This window comes from Pan paniscus, chromosome 23 (genome assembly GCF_029289425.2).
Source record: "Pan paniscus chromosome 23, NHGRI_mPanPan1-v2.0_pri, whole genome shotgun sequence".
Lineage (NCBI taxonomy): Eukaryota > Metazoa > Chordata > Mammalia > Primates > Hominidae > Pan > Pan paniscus.
In genome coordinates, this window is record NC_085927.1 from 48,202,168 (window position 1) to 48,220,921 (window position 18,754).

General features: G+C 47.1%; 1 protein-coding gene across 10 annotated transcripts in view; it reads right to left on the reverse strand.

Annotated features, from left to right (window-relative positions):
- LOC117977447 (putative tyrosine-protein phosphatase TPTE) overlaps nucleotides 1-18,754 on the reverse strand; it is a 59,060-nt gene that overhangs the window by 6,304 nt on the left and 34,002 nt on the right. For 3 of the 10 annotated variants that reach the window (XR_010111796.1, XM_063603305.1, XM_063603304.1), the window contains one exon: nucleotides 16,897-16,946. The exons of 1 other annotated variant lie outside the window; for it this stretch is intronic. Coding sequence is in view for 2 of the 9 variants with exons in the window: in XM_063603305.1 (XP_063459375.1) it covers nucleotides 16,897-16,946 (50 nt within the window). In the remaining 7 variants the exon portion in view is untranslated. Of the gene's footprint in view, nucleotides 1-27; nucleotides 16,947-18,754 lie in introns of those variants that run through there. 6 more of the 10 variants (XR_010111792.1, XR_010111797.1, XR_010111793.1 and 3 more) reach the window with 4 other exon arrangements.

Below are 18,754 nucleotides of genomic sequence, written 5' to 3' on the forward strand. Positions count from 1 at the left end.
CGATTGAATGATGGTCACGGGACTGGACAATTTCAAAGCAGATTTATTGGGGACTTGACTCAGCTGGCCATGCCATTCATTAGATTACTTGGAGAGTTGACTTTAAATTTAGTAGGCATTGAATTCACTGGCTTTCTGAATAGGCCTGGATTTGGAAAGAAATTCAATTAACTGGTTCTTTGACTAAATTAACAGGGTTCTTTTTCTGATTGAATTATGGCAGTTTCTTGGAAGACTTCACTTGCCTCTTCCCCGAAGCTTCCGTGGACCTTACCAGGGAGTCCTGAGGGCCGTGGGGAGTCCCGCAGCTCCAGCGGCTGATTCTGAAGGCTGCTTCCTTCCGAGTTGGGCCCTGGGCCACTTCTCCTAGGAGCCCCTTCCTCCGGGTCCACACTGGGTGCTAGCGAGGTGTTTCTAGGACTGTTTCCCCAGCAGGCTCTCAGCTCTTTCGGGACAGGGACTGTGGGGCTCACCTGGGTCCGGGCACTGGACAGAGGTCTTAGCTCAGAGCAGGGGCTGGGGCAGGATGGGAGTGAATTCAGTGGAACCGACCCCAGGCCTTCTGATTCCAAGGCTGAGGGACTCACGCTTCTGCCCCACTGGGACATCAAGCTTAGTTCTTCTCTCAGTGAAGGCAGGTGCTTCCCAGTTGACTCCAGTCATCCACCACCCCATCCCATTCCGGCCAGCAATGAGCACCCACAAGGCCAGATCTCCAAAGTGCACCAGGATTTACAGTTTACAAAGAGCTCCCACCTTCTCTGTAATCCTCAGAACGGTCCATGAAGGCAAGGGGGTCTCTTCCCTCTTTTACAGTTGAATGGCCCAGGGCTCCCAGAGGGGCTAGGCCTTGCCTAAGGTCACGTGGCCAGTGGGCAGGGAATATCAGGACTCCAGGCTGAGCCCAGGAGGTGTGCAGCGATCATAGGGGGCCCTCATCCTGTGCTAGAAGCAAGGAGGGATGAGGGCTGGAGGGTCTCAGCTCACGGAGCACAAGGTTCAGCTGAGCTGGGGTCGGTAGAAGGTCAGAGAGGATGCCCGGCACTCCCAGGAGGTGACAGGTGGCCACAGGAGTGGGAAGGGGAAACGGAAGAGGACTTGCTCACTCAAGTGTCAGCAGATCCGAGGGCCTGCCAGGGGCATGAGCAGGAGCCTGGCGGGCCCCCCCGCAGACTGCTGCCCTCAAGAGATGCAGGGCCAGGGCTGAGGAGGAGGCAGGGAGGCTACTCACCCTTGCTTTGCAGGATGAGAAAAGCTGCGGAGAAGGAAGAGGGCAGCTCTACCTGGGATGATGGCCAGGAAGGCAGTGCAGAGGCGGCGGCGTTGACCTGGTGGGGAAATGATCATTCTCCTGGCCAACCCGTGCCCCTCTCTGTCCTAAATGCTTTTCACACTCTGCCCCTGGGTGGCTGGTGCTATTAGCATCCCCACTTAACAATGGCTGGAGAACCCTGGTGGCAGAGGTCAGTGACTTGCTCAAGTTCACATGGCTAGTCTTGAACCCTGGCAAGGGGGCTACAGGGCCTGGCTCTTGACCCCAGCTCCCTCGGAGCACAGAGGACCCCCAGGCAGGGGACAGCAAGAGCAAGCCCATGGGGCTGAGAAGGGGTGGCTTTCGGAGGACAGGCTTTTCGCTCATTTTTGCTTTTTGCCTAAAAGCGGAGGGAAGAGCAAGCTGGAGGTTAGCAGACTCAGTTGAGTCCCCACCATGTGAGCTCCCGACTGTGCAACTCCACCTCTCCAAGCCTCAGTCTTCCAGTCTATAAGATGGGGCTAAGATTCCTGCCTTGAAGCTTACGAAGACAAAACCCAATGCCTGGTGTATACCAGGTACTCAGGAAAGTGGGTTCCTGTCACCCCTCACACCCCTGGGGAGGTCAGGGACAGAGTCTGGAAAGGTCTCTTAGTCCAGGCCACCTTGTATACAGAAAGCAGGCTTGTCACTGGCCAGAGGCATCCTCCAGAGAAGGAAATTCTTTGAACCTCCAGATGCTGATGGCACGGGGGTGATGGCGGTGATGAGGAGAATGGGGATGAGTATGAAGGCGGTGACGAAGAGGGTAATTCTGGTGACTAAGTTCTGGTCACTCCCTGACATTCAGGCAGGCCAGGACAGGCTTGGCTAAGCACTGAGCATAGCTCTGAGAGGCGGGAGGTGGTGAGTGTGAGCACCCAGCTAACTCTGCTATGGGGATGATGCACCTGTCACTCTGTCACCTGACCGTGCCCCACCCTCGGGTCATGGCCTTGATAATTCCCTGTGTCCCCGCCTTTGCTGCTCTGACGGAGCACATCCTGTGGGATTGGCTGCCCAGGAGGCCACATTTCCTAGAAGGGGAGACACCTCCCTGAGGTCACACAACAAAGCTCGAGCAGGACAGGAACCCAGGGGTCCTGACTCTGTTGGGTTGTCCCTACCAGTCCCACCTCCTCCATGGAGTTCAGAGGTTGGACAGGAAGGCTGCAGTGAACCAATCCCTAGGCTGATTCCAGCTGAGCCCCTACTTTGTGTTGGCACCAGGAAGGGCCTGGAATTTGTCAAGACAGGGCCATCAGAGGATGCCCCTGTGAGCCATCCAGGAGGCAGAGGAGGGAGCAGGGTCAGCCTGCCAGGCTGGGGAAGGGCATTCCTAGAGGAAGGGAAGGCGAAGGCCAAGAGGTAGCAGGGACGGGCAAGGTATGGAGGTCTAGATGGAAGTAGAGGCTGCTGGGAGGCTGCTCCGAAGCTGCTCCTTGAGCTGGGTACAGGTGCCCACAGGCCTAGGGCAGGGCCTGCACAAGGAGTGATGGGAGAGGTCAGCGGGTCAAGTGCCAGGAGCCTTAAATGCCAGACCAAAGCCTCTGGACTGTGTCTTGTAGACCACAGGGGTCCTAGCAGGTTTTTAGCAGAGGACAGAGCTCAGGGTCTTCCCAGATGGCAGGGATGTGCGTGACAGCTGGGGTAGGCGCGGGGCGGATGCTAAGACTCTAAGGCTCCCTGAGTTACGGTGACCAAGAGGCCTTGTGAGCGCGTAGCATCTTGTCCACATGACTCTGTGTGGGGAGGGCTGGGAGATAGCAGGGTAATGGGCCCCTGGGCAGTAAGACCTCATTTTGTTGTTGTTGTGTTTAAGACAGGGTCTCCCTCTGTCACCCAGGCTGTGTGGTGGTGTGATCACAGCTCACTGCAGCCTCATCCTCCCAGGCTCAAGCAATCCTCTCACCTCACGCTCCCAAGTAGCTGGGACCACAGGCACACACCACCACACCCAGCTAATATTTTTATTTTTTGTAGAGACAGGGTCTTACTCTGTTGTCCAGGCTGGTGTCACACTCCTGGACTCAAGCAATTCACCCACCTCAGTCTCCCAAAGGGCTCGGATTAAAGGCATGAACCACTGCACCTGGACTCTTTAATTTTTTAAGTAAAAATTATTTATTTACTCTGGAGACAGGGTCTTTTTCTGTCCCCCAGACCGGAGTGCAGTGGTGCAATCATGGCTCACTACAGCCTCAACCTCCTCCTGTGTAGCTGGGCTACAGGCGCACGTTACCACACCTGGCTAATTTTTTTTTTTTTTTTTTTTTTTGAGACGGAGTATTGCTCTGTCTCGCCCAGGCTGGAGTGCAGTGGTGCGATCTCGGCTCACTGCAAGCTCCACCTCCCAGGTTCACGCCATTCTCCTGCCTCAGCCTCCCGAGTAGCTGGGATTACGGGCGCCCGCCACCATGCCCGGCTAATTTTTTGTATTTTTAGTAGAGACGGGGTTTCACCGTGTTAGCCAGGATGGTCTCGATCTCCTGACCTCGTGATCCGCCCGCCTCGGCCTCCCAAAGTGCTAGGATTACAGGCGTGAGCCACCGTGCCCGGCCCACACCTGGCTAATTTAAAAAAAATTTTTGTTGAGACGGGGTCTCACTATGTTCCCCAGGCGGGTCTCAAGCTCCTAGCCTCAGGGGATCCTCCCGCCATGGCCACCAAAGGGCTGGGATTATACATGTGAGCCACCATACCTGGCCAGGAAATAATTTTTAAAATTGCGGTAAAATACCTATCATATAAGATTTGTCATTTTAGCTGGTTTTAAGCGTAGGTTCTGTGGCACTAAGTATTTTTTTTTGCGGGGGGGAACGGAGTTTCACTCTTGTTGCCTGGGCTGGAGGGCTGGAGTGCAATGTCGTGATCTTGGCTCACTGCAACCTCTGCTTCCTGGGTTCAAGCGATTCTCCTGCCTCAGCTGGTGTTGAACTCCTGACCTCAGGTGATCTGCCTGCCTTGGCCTCCTAAACTGCTGGAATTACAGGCGTAAGCCACCGCACCCGGTCAGCACTAAGTATTAATACATCCACGCTGCTGTGCTCCTCCCCCTACTGCCCGCCCCATCTCCAGAACTTACAGGGAACCACACAACCAGTTCCTTCCTGAAAGCTCAGAGGACAGGCTGCCTCCTCCAAGGAGTGATCCTGACTTCCCAGGCAGAGAATTTCTGCAATAAGCATTAGGCCTCCCCTGTCCCCAGATCCCTGCCCAGAACCCAAACACGGGTGGAGCCTCCACAGGGCTTCCCACCCAGCCTCCTGCTTCCACAGAACAGGATTCACTCTGGCCAGAGGAGGAAATTCTTTGAACTTCTTTGAAGTCCATGATGGTGATGATGATGATGACGGTGACAGTGGTGACGATAATGGTGGTGATGATGAGGATGGTGACGGTGATGGTGATGAGGATAATGGTGATGGTGATGATGGAGAAAAGGAGGAATCTCTGGCTCTCCTGATGATGTCTTTCTCTGACCAGTACAGTCTCTGGAAGGCAGGATCATGTGTTTTCCCACCCTCTGCCAAAGATGGGAGCAGCCTGGGTTGGAATGCAAGGTGGCAGGAGCATACCACAGCTCTGTCACTATGATGGCAACAGCCCCATCCCTGTCCCTCACAATGGCCCTGAATGTGGCCCTGGTTGTCCCTGCCTGTGTCCTTCCTTGTCCCCCCAACCAGGGAGCTCCTGGAAGACTAGCCTGGGGTGCCCCCTTCACTGGCCCCCCAACATGGCCCCAGATCCAGTGGCTGGAGGGCCTTCCCAGTCTTGCCCTCACTTCCCAGCTGAGGAAGCTGTTCACACACCCCAGGCTGTCCCCAACATCAGCACTGGAACATGGGACCTGGGTGGGCTGAAGGGCCCTCTTCAGTGTTTCTTTTTTTGCTGTGAGTGGGAAGGGCTGGGGAAACTGAGGCACAGGTGTCTTCATTTGCCCAGGTCACCCTAGAAACCTACTCTCCTTGCTGCTCTCTGGACTCTGGGGCCACATAGGGAGGCGGCCTGCAGGGCCCCTGCCCAAGAGCCAGGTCAGACCGGAAGCTCAGTGCCGGGTGTAGGAGCTGAGCAGATCTGGGCTCAAATTCCAGTTTGCTCACTCCTCTGGTGGTCACAGCGCCTTCCTCACCTGTCAGTGGGGTGCATGATAGTGCAGCCTCTCACACTGGCTGGAGCGGCCAGTAAGGCAAACACCCCAGGTCGGGCCCAGGCTCGAGGCGGGGGCTCAGTGAATATCCCCTCTACCTTCTTTTCCTGCCCGGAGGTCTGAAGGGGGCAGCCCAATGGTATAGACAGGCCTGGAGAGAGGGTGGCTCAAGCCCTGGCCCCGCCTCTGGCCCTCTGTGACCTTCAGTATCTTCGTCGGCCTCTCGTGGCCACTGGGCTGTGTATGCAGGACAATATTCATTCTCAGGGTCTGCAAAGGCCACCCCCAGCCTTGTCCCTACCTCCTGAGGCGGGTGGAAGGGGCTGATGAAGGTCAGCCCAGAGATCTTGGAGTGAAAGGGGCAGAAGGCCCAGGGCTGGCTGCGGTGGACCCTCAGGAGGTGATGAAGCGAGGGTTGTTCCCCAAGTCCAGGGCCTCTGGAGCCTCTGCTTCCTGCTGTGTGCACGGGTCCATAAACAGAAGGGACCGCCAGTTCTGGTTCCATTAGACATCCAAAAAACAGGCTGGGCGCGGTGGCTCACACCTGTGATCCCAGCACTTTGGGAGGCTGAGGCAGGCAGATCATGAGGTCAGGAGTTCGAGACCAGCCTGGCCAACATGGTGAAACCCCGTCTCTACTCAAAATACAAAAATTAGCCGGGCATGGTGGTGGGCACCTGTAGTCCCAGCTACTCGGGAGGCTGAGGCAGGAGAATCACTTGAACCTGGGAGGCAGAGGTTGCAGTGAGCCGAGATCGTGCCACTGCACTCCAGCCTGGGCAACAGAGAGACTCTGCCTTAAAAAAAAAAAAAATCCAAAAAACGTGAGCGAAGGGGTTGCTAAGTCCTTAGACTTAGAGGGAGGCCCCCGGAGACCACTTGGGTGAGAGTCCCAGGCTCGGCTCTGCCCTGTCCTCCATTTGAGGGCTTGGGCAAGTCCCCATACCATTTGGGCCTCAGTTTCCCCATCTGGACATGAGGGTTTCCACTGGCCCAGAGTTGGGCTGGGAGTCAGGTGTGACCTCAGGGGACTCGTGGTGCTCTCCTGGCTCTTGGTCTCCACCTGGGCCTGGACTTTTCTGTGGGACCCATCAGGGACACTCAGCAAACGCCCCTTTGCATTTGTTTTATTTATTTTTATTATTTTATTTTATTTTATTTTGAGACAGAGTTTGCTCTTGTTGCCCAGGCTGGAGTGCAATGGCACAATCTCGGCTCACTGCAACCTCCATCTCCCAGGTTCAAACATTCTCCTGCCTCAGCCTCCCGAGTAGCTGGGATTGCAGGCATGTGCCACCACGCCTGGCTAATTTTGTATTTTTAGTAGAGACGGGGTTTCTCCATGTTGGTCAGGCTGGTCTCGAACTCCCGATCTCAGGTGATCCGCCCGCCTCGGCCTCCCAAAGTGCTGGCATTACAGGCACGAGCCACCGCGCCCGGCTGTTTGTTTTTATGTCTTCTTTTTTCTATTTGTTAATAAAGCTCGCTTGGGGTCAGATTGCTAGGACCAAAAAGGCCCTGGCAGACAGCCTAGTCCATTATATAGACAGAGAAACTGAGGCTCTTGAGGCGAGGCGACCCGCCAGTGCCCTCCGGTCCAGCCCAGGCTGGGACCCGGGAACTCGGGCGGCGCTCGCCTGCTGCCCCCGTGTGGCCGCCGCGGGCGCTGCAGGCGGGTCCTGGTCACGCGGGGCGGGGCTGCTTCTCGTTGCCAAGCCCAGGGCGGACGTGGGGAGCACCCATCGGGAGAAGGCCTGCCCTGGCCACCTGAGACTGCGACTCCGAGAAGTGCCCTGAACGAGTTCATCTCCAAAGGGAAACCAGGGACGCTTCCAGGAGGCAGTGTCCTTGGAGCAGGTGGTCGGGAGTGCCCCGGGCGCCCCACCTGGAGGAGTCCAGCCCTGGGACGAATTCTGCGCTGGCCTGAGAACAGCGAGGGCCTCGGAACCTGGCGGAGGGGTTCCAGCGGCTTGGTTGCTGTGGACTCCAGCGAATGCCTTAACCTCTCTGAGCCTCCTTTTTCTCAGCAAGAAATTGGTGTACACACACACATACACGCGCGCATGCATACACACACACACACCCTTCACAGGCTGTTGTGAAGATTAATTAAGTTGGTATTCAAAGCATCGGGCCCAGCCCCGGGTTGCAGGTGGGCTGTGTTCAGCCTCTCCTCTCTCCATCCCTCCCTTGCAGGAGTTTGGGCTGGAACTGCTCCTCCCAAAGGTGTCTCCAGGCCCTGTCAAAGCCCAAGGACAGAGCTGGAACTAGCCCTGACCACACAGTGGGAGAGCTTCCTGTGTTCTCCCCTTCCCTTTGATGGGGTCAGGTCTCCATCGAGTGCTAGCCGTCTACAACACCTTATCAACCTCGTCAACGGAGAGGCAGAGGTCGGCTGTGGTCCTGTAATCCCAGCACTTCAGGAGGCTGAGGTGACAGATCACTAGAGCCCAGGAATTAGACCAGCCTGGGCAACATGGTGAAAACCTCTTTACAAAAAATACAAAAATTAGCCGGGCATGATGGTGTGTGCCTGTGGTCCCAGCTACTTGGGAGGCTGAATTGGGAGGACTGCTTGAGCTCGGGGGTTTGAGGTTGCAGTGAGCCAAGATCGCACCACTGCACTCCAGCCTGGGCAACAGAGTGAGACCCTGTCCCCCTAAAAAAAACAAATGAAACCAAAACAAAAGTCAGAGAGGCAGGTCCTGGGCCTTGGGCCCAGCACTGACCAGCAGGAGTACCTGGCTAGAATAGAAACTCCTTGTTTGACTTCATTGTATTTCTTTTCACTTTTACCTTCCATATGTGGCTAGTTGATACTGGTTTCCACTTATGTAGGGATAGGAAGTTTCCTTTTAAAATAAAATTGTTCCAGGCACAGTGGCTCGCGCCTGTAATCCCAGCACTTTGGGAGGCCGAGGCGGGCGGATCACTTGAGGTCAGGATTTCGAGACCAGCCTGGTTAACATAGTGAAACCCCATCTCTACTTAAAATACAAAAATTAGCTGGGCGTGGTGGCACACACCTGTAATCCTAGCTATTTAGGAGGCTGAGGCATGAGAATCGCTTGAACCTGGGAGGCAGAGGTTGCAGTGAGCTGAGATCGCGCCATTGCACTCCAACCTGGGTGAGAGAGTGAGACTCAGTTTCAAAAATAAAATAATAAAATTGTTCAAGTAAAAAAAAAGCAAGTTGATTTAAACACGTTATTCTATAATTTTAATAAAATAGTTTAGAGGTGCGCACTGGAGACAACAAAGGTGACAGTGGAGTGACAAGATCTGAAGCCAGCACTAGAAAGCCTCTACATCCCGCTAATCAGCAGGTGAGGCTGGGCCAGGAGCCTCTCTTTTTTTTTTTTTTTTTTTTTTTTTTTTGAGACACAGTCTCCCTCTGTCTCCCAGGCTGGAGTGCAGTGGCGCCATCGTGGCTCAGTGCAACCTCCGCCTCCTGGGTTCAAGTGATTCTCCTGCCTCAGCCTCCCGAGTAGCTGGGACTACAGGCGCGTGTCACCACACCCTGCTAATTTTTGTATTTTTGTATTTTTAGTAGAGACAGGGTTTCACCATGTTGGCCAGGATGGTCTCGATCTCTTGATCTCGTGATCTGCCCACGTCAGCCTCCCAAGGTGCTGGGATTACAGGCATGAGCCACTGCGCCCGGCCAGGAGCCTCTCATTCTATGGACTGAAGTCACACATTCAATCCAGCAGGGATATTCCGAGCCCCGCCATGTGCTGAAGCCTGTACCTGCTGTGTCTCCTCTTTGGTGGGGAGACAAGCCCCCAGCCCAGGCAGGGTCCCCACCAGGCTGGACATAGACCCATTCTGGGTGAATGTGAGGGGAAGAAATTGAGCGTGCCCGGTGGTGGTGGAGCCAGGAACAGGAAGGCCTGGAGCCAGCCTGCGCTCCGCCCATCCAGCAGAGTCTCCACTTGGTGTGGATTTGAAAGTGATCTAACATGTCGTCCTCTCTTGTCACCCAGGCTGGAGGGCAATGGTGTGATCTCGGCTCACTGTAACCACTGCCTCCCAAGTTTAAGCGATTCTCCTGTCTCAGCCTCCCAAGTAGCTGGGATTACAGGCGCCTGCCATTATGCCCAGCTGACTTTTGTACTTTTAGTAGAGACGGGGTTTCACCATGTTGGTCAGGCTGGTCTTGAACTGCTGACCTCAGGTGATCCACCCACCTCGGCCTCCCAAACTGCTGGGATTACAGGCGTGAGCCACCGTGCCTAGCTCCTGACTCTGAATTTATATGCTCCTGATAAGCCATCATTTTCTTACACTTATTCACACATGAGTGCTTAACAATAGAAAAAATGACATACCATTAGTACAGTTAAAAAAAAAAAAAGTGTTCAGAGAAACTAAGCAGCACAGCAGCGGCATCAGAATCCCTGTGTCAGCTGTTGAACAGTGGAAACACACAGCGGCAGGCTTTCAGTCTCCTGGGATGCTGTGTTTTCATTAAAAGTTTACTGTACACCACATTTTATTTTTTCTTAGGCAAGAAGAAACATCAGAAGCAGCTGAGGGACCAAGAAGCGGGTCCGTTAAGGATAAGGAGACATTCTGCCGGCTGGCTTTTAAAAATGTTTCCTAAGGGCCTGGCGCGGTGGCTCACACCTGTAATCCCAGCACTTTGGGAGGCAGAGGCGGGCGGATCACTAGGTTAAGAGATTGAGAACATCCTGACCAACATGGTGAAACCCCGTCTCTACTAAAAATACAAAAATTAGCCGGGCGTGGTGATGTGTGCCTGTAGTCCCAGCTACTCGGGAGGCTGAGGCAGGAGAATCGCTTGAACCTGGGACTCAGAGGTTGCAGTGAGCTGAGATCACACCACTGCACTCCAGCCTGGGCGACTGAGCTACACTCTGTCTCAAAAAAAAAAAAAAAAAAAAAAAAAAGTTCCCTATAGAGTCATCTGTCTTATTAACAATGGTTTTTGTCTCAGATGACTCCCTTCGATTTTTATAAACTGACCTCATCTTCATGTTGTATACCTGCATTTTCACTGCAAACCTGTCACAGAAGGTCAGGTGTGGAATTTTCCACTTTTGGCATCATGCTGGCACTCAAAAAGTTTCACATTTTGGAGCATTTCAGAATTTTTGGATTAAGGGTGCTCAGCCTGTAGTCAGATATAGTTGCATAGAGTGAGGGCATTATCCAAATAGATTTTTCAGTGATTGTGCTTCTTAAAAAGCAGACACATTTACATAACAATGAAGAAGTGGAAATCCTTTGCATCTTTAACCAGTCTTTTACTCTCATTCTCCTTCCCTCTTTTATAATCTTCCGTTTCAACTTAGGAAACTTATATTTCTCTATGCCAACTTTGTGAAACCATGCAGAATGGCCGTATCCAAAATTGCATGACAACAAAAAATTGTGAAAATGTCTGTCAAATCCAGTTGTTTAATTCTTTTAAAACTATGAGTATGAAATTATTGTTATTCTACCACTTACTGTTTTGAAAAGAGTTCAAGGTTTTAGCTAGGTTATTTAATTGATGTTAAATCTGAGGGAGTTCCAAAAATGTGAAGAAAAAAAGAACACATAATTGTCCGAAGACTTAAGATCCTGAAATGTGATTCAGTAAACATAGTCATCTGTAGTTTCAACTTGGAAATTAAAAACGAGAAGATAACTTTTATCCTGTTTTGAGGAAAAAAAAAAGCCTATATTTAAAGGTTAATCTACATGTTCACAGAGTAATTAAGATTGTATTAAAATGTCTTTGTTTCTATTTAAAGTTTGTTATTCTATAACACAGTAGTTGCTTTTTTCTATAAGATCTTCAAGGCTGAGGACCGAGGCTCATGCCTGTAATCCCAGCACTTTGGGAGGCCAAGGCGGGCAGATCACTTGAGGTCAGGAGTTCAAGACCAGCCTGGCCGACATAGTGAAACCCCATCTCTACTAAAAATACAAAAAATTAGCTGGGCATGGTGGTTCATGCCTGTAATCCCAGTTACTTGGGAGGCTGAGGCAGGAGAATCACTTGAACCCGGTAGGTGGAGGTTGCAGTGAGCCGAGATTGTGCCATTACACTCCAGCCTGGGCTACAGGAGCAAAACTCAGTCTCAAAAGAAAAAAAAAAACTTCAAGATAACAGTTTAATTTTAAAACAATTGTTTAATGAAAAAAGGAAGGTTAGGGACTAGAGAATTTTTGAAACAATAATTATGATAGGAATATCAATAACAAAATGTTTCTGAAGCTATAAATGTAAGCTAAAAATATAAACATCATTGACTAAATCCAGTCTTTGATTAGAACTAGTTTTTTCTCTATTAAGGCTCTTATTTTCTACTAGCACTAACTTGTACTCAACCCTTAGTACATATTCTCTCACTTTTTAGTAACCATTGTTATGATAAATTGAAAAGCCATTCAAATAAAATTTTGTGTGAATTAATCTGTTTGCCAGAGTGAAAAGAGAAGTAACAATAGGTAAACAGAACACTTGGGGCTCTAAGTCAGGGACTTAAAAGTGGTGCGCTTAGTGGATAACGCTTCTGGCCACCTAAAGTTTGTTTCTGAAAACTGAAAGGAGTTTCAGTGGTGATAGCTGGGATCACAGGCGACCGCCACCACGACCGACGAATTTTTTGTATTTTTAGTAGAGACGCGGTTTCACCATATTGGCCAGGCTGGTCTTGAACTCCTGACCTCCAGTAAACCACCCGCCTCTGCTTCCCAAAGTGCTGGGATTATAGGAGTGAGCCACCACTTCCAGCCTACATGTGTCTTTATGGGAGAAGAGTGTTTCCTGTAGGCAACAGAGCAATGGGTCTTTTTATTTTATTTATTTATTTATTTATTTTTGAGCTGGAGTCTTGCTCTGTCACCAGACTGGAGTGCAGTGGCACCATCTTGGCTCACTGCAACCTCTGCCTCCCGGGTTCAAGTGATTCTCCTGCCTCAGCCTCCTGAGTAGCTGGGATTACAGGTGCGCACCACCACACCCTGCTAATTTTTGTATTTTTAGTAGAGACAGGGTTTCACTATGTTTGCCAGGATGGTCTCTAGCTCTTGACCTCATGATCTGCCTGCCTTGGCCTCCCAAACTGCTGGGATTACAGGCGTGAGCCACCACACCTGGATGGGTCTTGTTCTTTCATCCATTCATCCACTCTATCTTTTGATTGAAAAGTTTAGTCTACTGACACTCAATGTTATTATTGATAAGTAAGGACTGACTCCTGCCATTTTGTTATTTGTTTTCTGGTTGTTTTGCAGTCTTCTCTTCCTTCTTTCCTTCCTGTCTTTCATTAGTGAAGGTTAATTTTCTCTGGTGATATGATTTAGTTTCTTGTTTTTTATTTTTCGTGTATCCATTGTTATGTTTTTTGGTTTGAGGTCACCATGAGGCTTGTAAATACTATCTTATAATCCATTATTTTAATCTTATAATAAGTTTTCATAAACAAGTAAAAAGAAAACTAATAAAAACTCTACAACTTAACTTTGTCTCCCTATTTTTTAACTTTTTGTTATTTCTATCTTATTATACCATCTATGTCTTGAAAAGTTGTAGTTAATATTTTTGATTGGCTCATAGTTTAGTCTCTCTACTTAGAATAAGAGTAGTTTATACATCATAGTTACAGTGTTATAACATTCTGCATTTTTCTGTATACCTACTATTACCAGTGAGTTTTATACCTTCAGGTTGTTACTTATTGCTCATTAATGTCCTTATCTTTCTGATTGAAATACTCCCTTTAGCATTTCTTCTAGGACAGGTCTAGTGTTGACAAAATCCCTCAGCTTTTGTGTGGAAAAGTCTTTATTTCCCCTTCACTTTGAAGGGTATTTTCACTGGATACACTGTTCTAGGGTAAATGTTTTTTTCCTTCAGCACTTTCAATATGTCATGCCACTCTCTCCTGGCCTGAAACGTTTCTACTCAAGAGTTTGCTGCCAGATATATTGTAGCTCCATTGTATATTATTGGTTTCTTTTCTCTTGCTGCTTTTAAGATCCTTTCTTTATCCTTGATCTTTGGGACTGTGATTATTAAATTCCTTGAGGTAGTCTTCTTTGAGTTACATCTGCTCGGTGTTTTATAACTTTCTTGTACTTGGATATTGATATCTTTCTGTAGGTTTGGGATGTTCTGTTACTATCCCTTTGAATAAACTTTCTACACTCCCCACCTCCTCTTTAAGGCCAATACCACTTAGATTTGTCCTTTTGAGGCTATTTTCTAGATCCTGTAGGCATGCGTCATTGTTTTTTATTCTTTCCTTTGTCTCCTCTATGTATTTTGAAATAGCCTGTCTTCAAGCTCATTAATTCTTTCTTCTGGTTTATCAATTCTGCTATTAAAAGACTCTAATGCATTCTTTGGCATGCCAATTACATTTTTTGGCTCCAGAATTTCTGCTTGATTCTTTTAAATTATTTCAATCTCTTTGTTAAACTTATCTAATAGAATTATGAATTCCTTCCCTGTGTTATCTTGAATTTGAGTTTCCTCAACACAGCTATTTTGATTTCTTTGTCTGAAAGGTCACATGTCTCTGTTTCTACAGGATTGGCTCCTGGTGTCTTATTTAGTTCATTTGGTGAGGTCATGTTTTCCTGGATAGTGTTGATGCTAGCAGATGTTCTTTGGTGTCTGGGCATTGAAGAGTTAGGTATTGATTGTAGTTTTCACTGTATTTATTGTAGTTTTCACTGTCAGGGCTTGTTTGTACCCATCTTTCTTGGGAAGGCTTTCCAGATATTTGAAAGAACTTGGATACTGTGATCTAATCTCTATCTGCTTTAGGGGGCACCCCAAGCCTCCTAAACTCTGGTTCTTGCAGACTCACAGTGGTACTGCCTTAATGGTCTTGGACAAGATCCAGGATAATTCTCTGCATTACCAAAAAGAGACTCTTGTTTTCTTCCCTTACTTTCTCCCAAACAAACAGAGTCTCCCTCTCTGTTCTGAGGCACCTAAAGCTTGGGGTTGAGTGACATAAGCACCTCTGTGGCCACCACTACTGTGACTGCATTGGGTCAGACCTGAGGCCAGCACAGCACGGGGTCTTGCCCAAGACCTGCTGTAACCACTCCTTAGCTATTGCAGGAGTTTGCTGAAGGCCCTGGGGCTCTACAGTCATCACATGGTAAAAACAGCCAGGCCTGTGTCCTTCCCTTCAGGATGGCAAGTTCTCCTAGCCTCCAGGTGGATCCAAAGGTGCTGTCTGGGAATCAGGGCCTAGATCAAAAACTGTAAAAGTCTACCTAGTGTTTTATTGTGCTATGGCTGAGCTGTCACTCAAACCACAAGATGCAGTCCCTCCCACTATTTCCACCCCTGTCCAAAGACAGAGGAGCATCAATCCATGGCCACCTCAAACACAGGCCATGGGGGGGTACTGCCAGACCACCACCAATGTTCTCATAAGGCCCAAAGGCTCTTAAGTCAGTTTGTAGTGAATGCTCCTGTTAATTATTTTTAAATGCTTTTTTTTTTTTTTTTTTTGAGACGGAGTCTCACCCTGTCACCCAGGCTAGAGTGCAATGGCATGATCTCGGCTCAATGCAACTTCTGCCTCCCAGGTTCAAATGATTCTCCTGCCTCAGCCTCCCAAGCAGCTGGGATTACAGGCAACCACCACCACACCCAGCTAATTTTTGTATTTTTAGTAGAGACGGGGTTTCACCATGTTGGCCAGGATTGTCTCGAACTCCTGACCTTGGGATCCTCCCACCTCAGCCTCCCAAAGTGGTTCTTATAAAAGTACAAAATAGCTTAATGCATTATAAAAATAATCAAACTTACCCTTCTACAAATACTCGAAGAAGAACATCCATGAGAAAAAATAAGGCAATAGCTAGAGAAATAGAACGATACTCAAAAGGAATATAAAGTTTGCTGTCAGTGAAAATTAGGTCGGCAAGGACGAGCGTGACATCCAGTAAGACCAGGAAAACTCCAAATAGTCTAAAATAAGTAAGTAAGTAAATAAATAAATAAATAAATAAATAAATAAATAAATGCAAAGATAAAGGGGCATTTGTCCCTATAGCTATACTATATTTAAGCCACTGATCAGGTACCAAAATGTTATTATTTAGTATTAAGCTGCCCAGTGGCAGGAAAAACTGTAATGCCTTAGGATCTCAGAAAAATCACTGTTTTCACCCAATAGAAGCAGTTCTTAATAAACAAAATTCTCACCAAACCACTTCACAAGATATTATCATGGCCTTTTATAGTAGACACAGCAGACCAACACCTCAAGAGAGAAAAGTAAAACTGAATTAAAATCACCTGTGTCTGTTTACAAACTCTTCTTAAAATTTGAGAATTTCATAAGAAGTTTATACCAACTTCTCATAAAAAATAAACCCTCATTAATCTGGATAATTCTAAAGAATTTATTAATAAAAACCAAATGAAAGCATGAGTAACATAAGCTCTTAAAAGACCAAGATTTTTCATCAGTGACATTTTCAACAAGTCCATGATTCCATATTTATGGGTGCTTCTAGCAGAGTGATGGGCACATGAGTCTTGAACTCTAAAGTACCTCCTGCCACTTGCTGTTACATATTCCAAATACATTCTCCATAAATTGATTAGACTATTTCCTAGTCTATGAAGGTGAATTCGTCTTTGAAGTACTTTTTTAAAAACTTGCAGCTCAAATTCAAATATTATTAATTCAAAAGGAAACAATTATATTGCATAAATCTATATCATAGTATGAAATCTTACTCTTATGTAGAGTCTAAATAAATTGTTTCCAGAATTAAAGAGTAATTCCAGATGTATAAGGTACTAATAAAACACTTTACTAATAATTATAGAATTTTAACATTTGATTTTCATTAATGTTACTTTTGCAGATGGAAGAAAAACAATATTAATGTTACTATTAATCTTAGGCAAAAGCCACTTATTTGCAATTCTTAATGTCCAGCTTAAACCAAAATTCCATGATAAATTAGATTCCATTAGATGGGGCACATGGCTACTTAGCAACTGATGGACAGTGGAAATGCTTTTTTGTTATTTTATTTCAGTGTTTCTCATTGAAGTATTAAGTCTCATATATATATATGTATGTATAGATACATATGAGACTCATATTTTTTTTTCTTTTTTTTTTTTTTACATGGAGTCTTGCTGTGTCACCAAGGCTGAGGTGCAATGGTGCAATTTCAGCTCACTGCAACCTATGCCTCCTCGGTTCAAGCGATTCTTCTGCCTCAGCCTCCTGAGTAGCTGGGATTACAGGCACCCACCATTATGCTTGGCTAATTTTTGTATTTTTAGTAGAGATGGGGTTTCACCATGTTAGCCAGGCTGGTCTTGAACTCCTGACTTCATGTGATCCGCCCGCCTCGGCCTCCCAGAGTGCTGGGATTACAGGCGTGAGCCACCGTGCCCAGCCAAGTCTCAGATATATTTAATACATGGTGTTTTCTATGTCTCACATACCCAAATGCAAAGGATGATACAATTGATGCACAATTTTCTTAATCTTGCTGCTGCAAAAAGAAGTAAAAATAAAATTAATCAGATTTCTTCTAACATATATTGTAAATTTAACCAAAAAACAAAGGTCCTTATAAATATAATTTTAAAAGAAAATCATTCAGAAGCTGTATAACAAAATGCTTTTTACTAATAGCTAAAATTTTATTCTTCCTGCTCCATGAGTATTTTACTTGTTTACTATGCTATCCAGAAGACAGTAAACTTTGGATGTTTAGTAACATTTCCATTGCATGCAAAGCCCCAACCCCAACTTTATGGCAATACTAAACTTAAACTTGTGGTCATCATCTCAAGGAGTATAGCATGAAGACAGAAAAGGGTGGTAGAAGAGAACTGTATTTTAATGCCAGCCTGGGCAAATCATCAAACTTTGGCCAGATCTCAGTTTCCACTGCAATAAAATAAGGTGTTTCAGGAAGGAGCATAGGGAGTAAATGATGCTCTTGTCATCTCCTCAAACTAGACACCTAGTGAACAGATACACATTAGCAAGAGTGGCATATGAGGTTGCAAATGAACTTCAGAGGTAAGACATTTTAGTAAGATATACTTCAAAGGAGAAACACTCGTAAGACTGGGCTCCTTCCATTAATCAAAGGAAGGAGAACCTGTTTGATGGAGCCTCCAATAATGCCTCATTTTACCTTATGGCTGGAGACAAGGTAGCTCATGAGGAACAATTTTTTTTGTCCTACTGAAGCCTCCTGTGTTGAAGGCTCTTCAGGAGGAGAAGCCTCCAACACAGGAGGCTTCAGTAGCAGAAGTCTTCAGGAAGTTTCTGTCATACTGAAGCCTCCAACGCAGGACTCAAATTCCACCCCAAGAGCCATGAATCCTAAGACAATGCTCACAGCCTGTGCCTAAGAGTGAAGAACAAAGAGGGCAGATACTGAGCAGAACTGGGGCACTGGCAATTGGCCTTTGACATGAGCAGACATTTCTCAAAAGAAGACATGCATGTGGCCAACAAGCATATGAAGAAAAGCTCAATATCACAGATTAGAGAAATGCAAATCAAAACCACAATGAGATACCATTTCACACCAGTCAGAATGGCTATTACTAAAAAGTCAAAAAATAACAGATGCGGGCAAGGTTGCAGAGAAAAGGGAACACTTACACATTGTTGGTGGGAGTGTAAATTAGTTCAACCACTGTAAAAAGCAGTATGGCAATACCTTGAAGAGCTAAAAGCAGAACTATTTGACTAAGCAATCCCATTACTGAGTAGATACCCAGAGGAATATAAATCATTCTACTATAAAGATACATGCATATGAATGTTCACTGCAGCACTATTTACAATAGCAAAGACATGGAATCAACCTAGGTACCCATCAATGACAGATTGGATAAAGAAAATGTGGTACATATATACCATGGAATACTATGCAGCCATAAAAAAAGAATGAGATCATGTATTTTGTGGGAACATCGATGGAGCTGGAGGCTCTTATCCTTAGCAAACTAGTGCAGAAACAGAAAACCAAATACTGAATGTTCTCACCTATCAGTGGTAGCTAAATCATAAGGACTGATGAACACAAAGAAGGAAACAGACACTGGGGTCTACTTAAGTGGGGAGGGCAGGAGGAGAGAGGGGAGCAGAAAAGATAACTATTTGGGTACTGAGCTTAATACCTGGATGATGAAATAATATGTAAAAAAACAAAAAACAAAAAACCTCCCTGACACAAGTTTACCTATGTAACAAACCTCACGTGTACCTCCAAACCTAAAATAAAAGTTAAAAAAAACAAAATTGGCCTTTGATGAATGATGTTAGGTTAACCTGAGA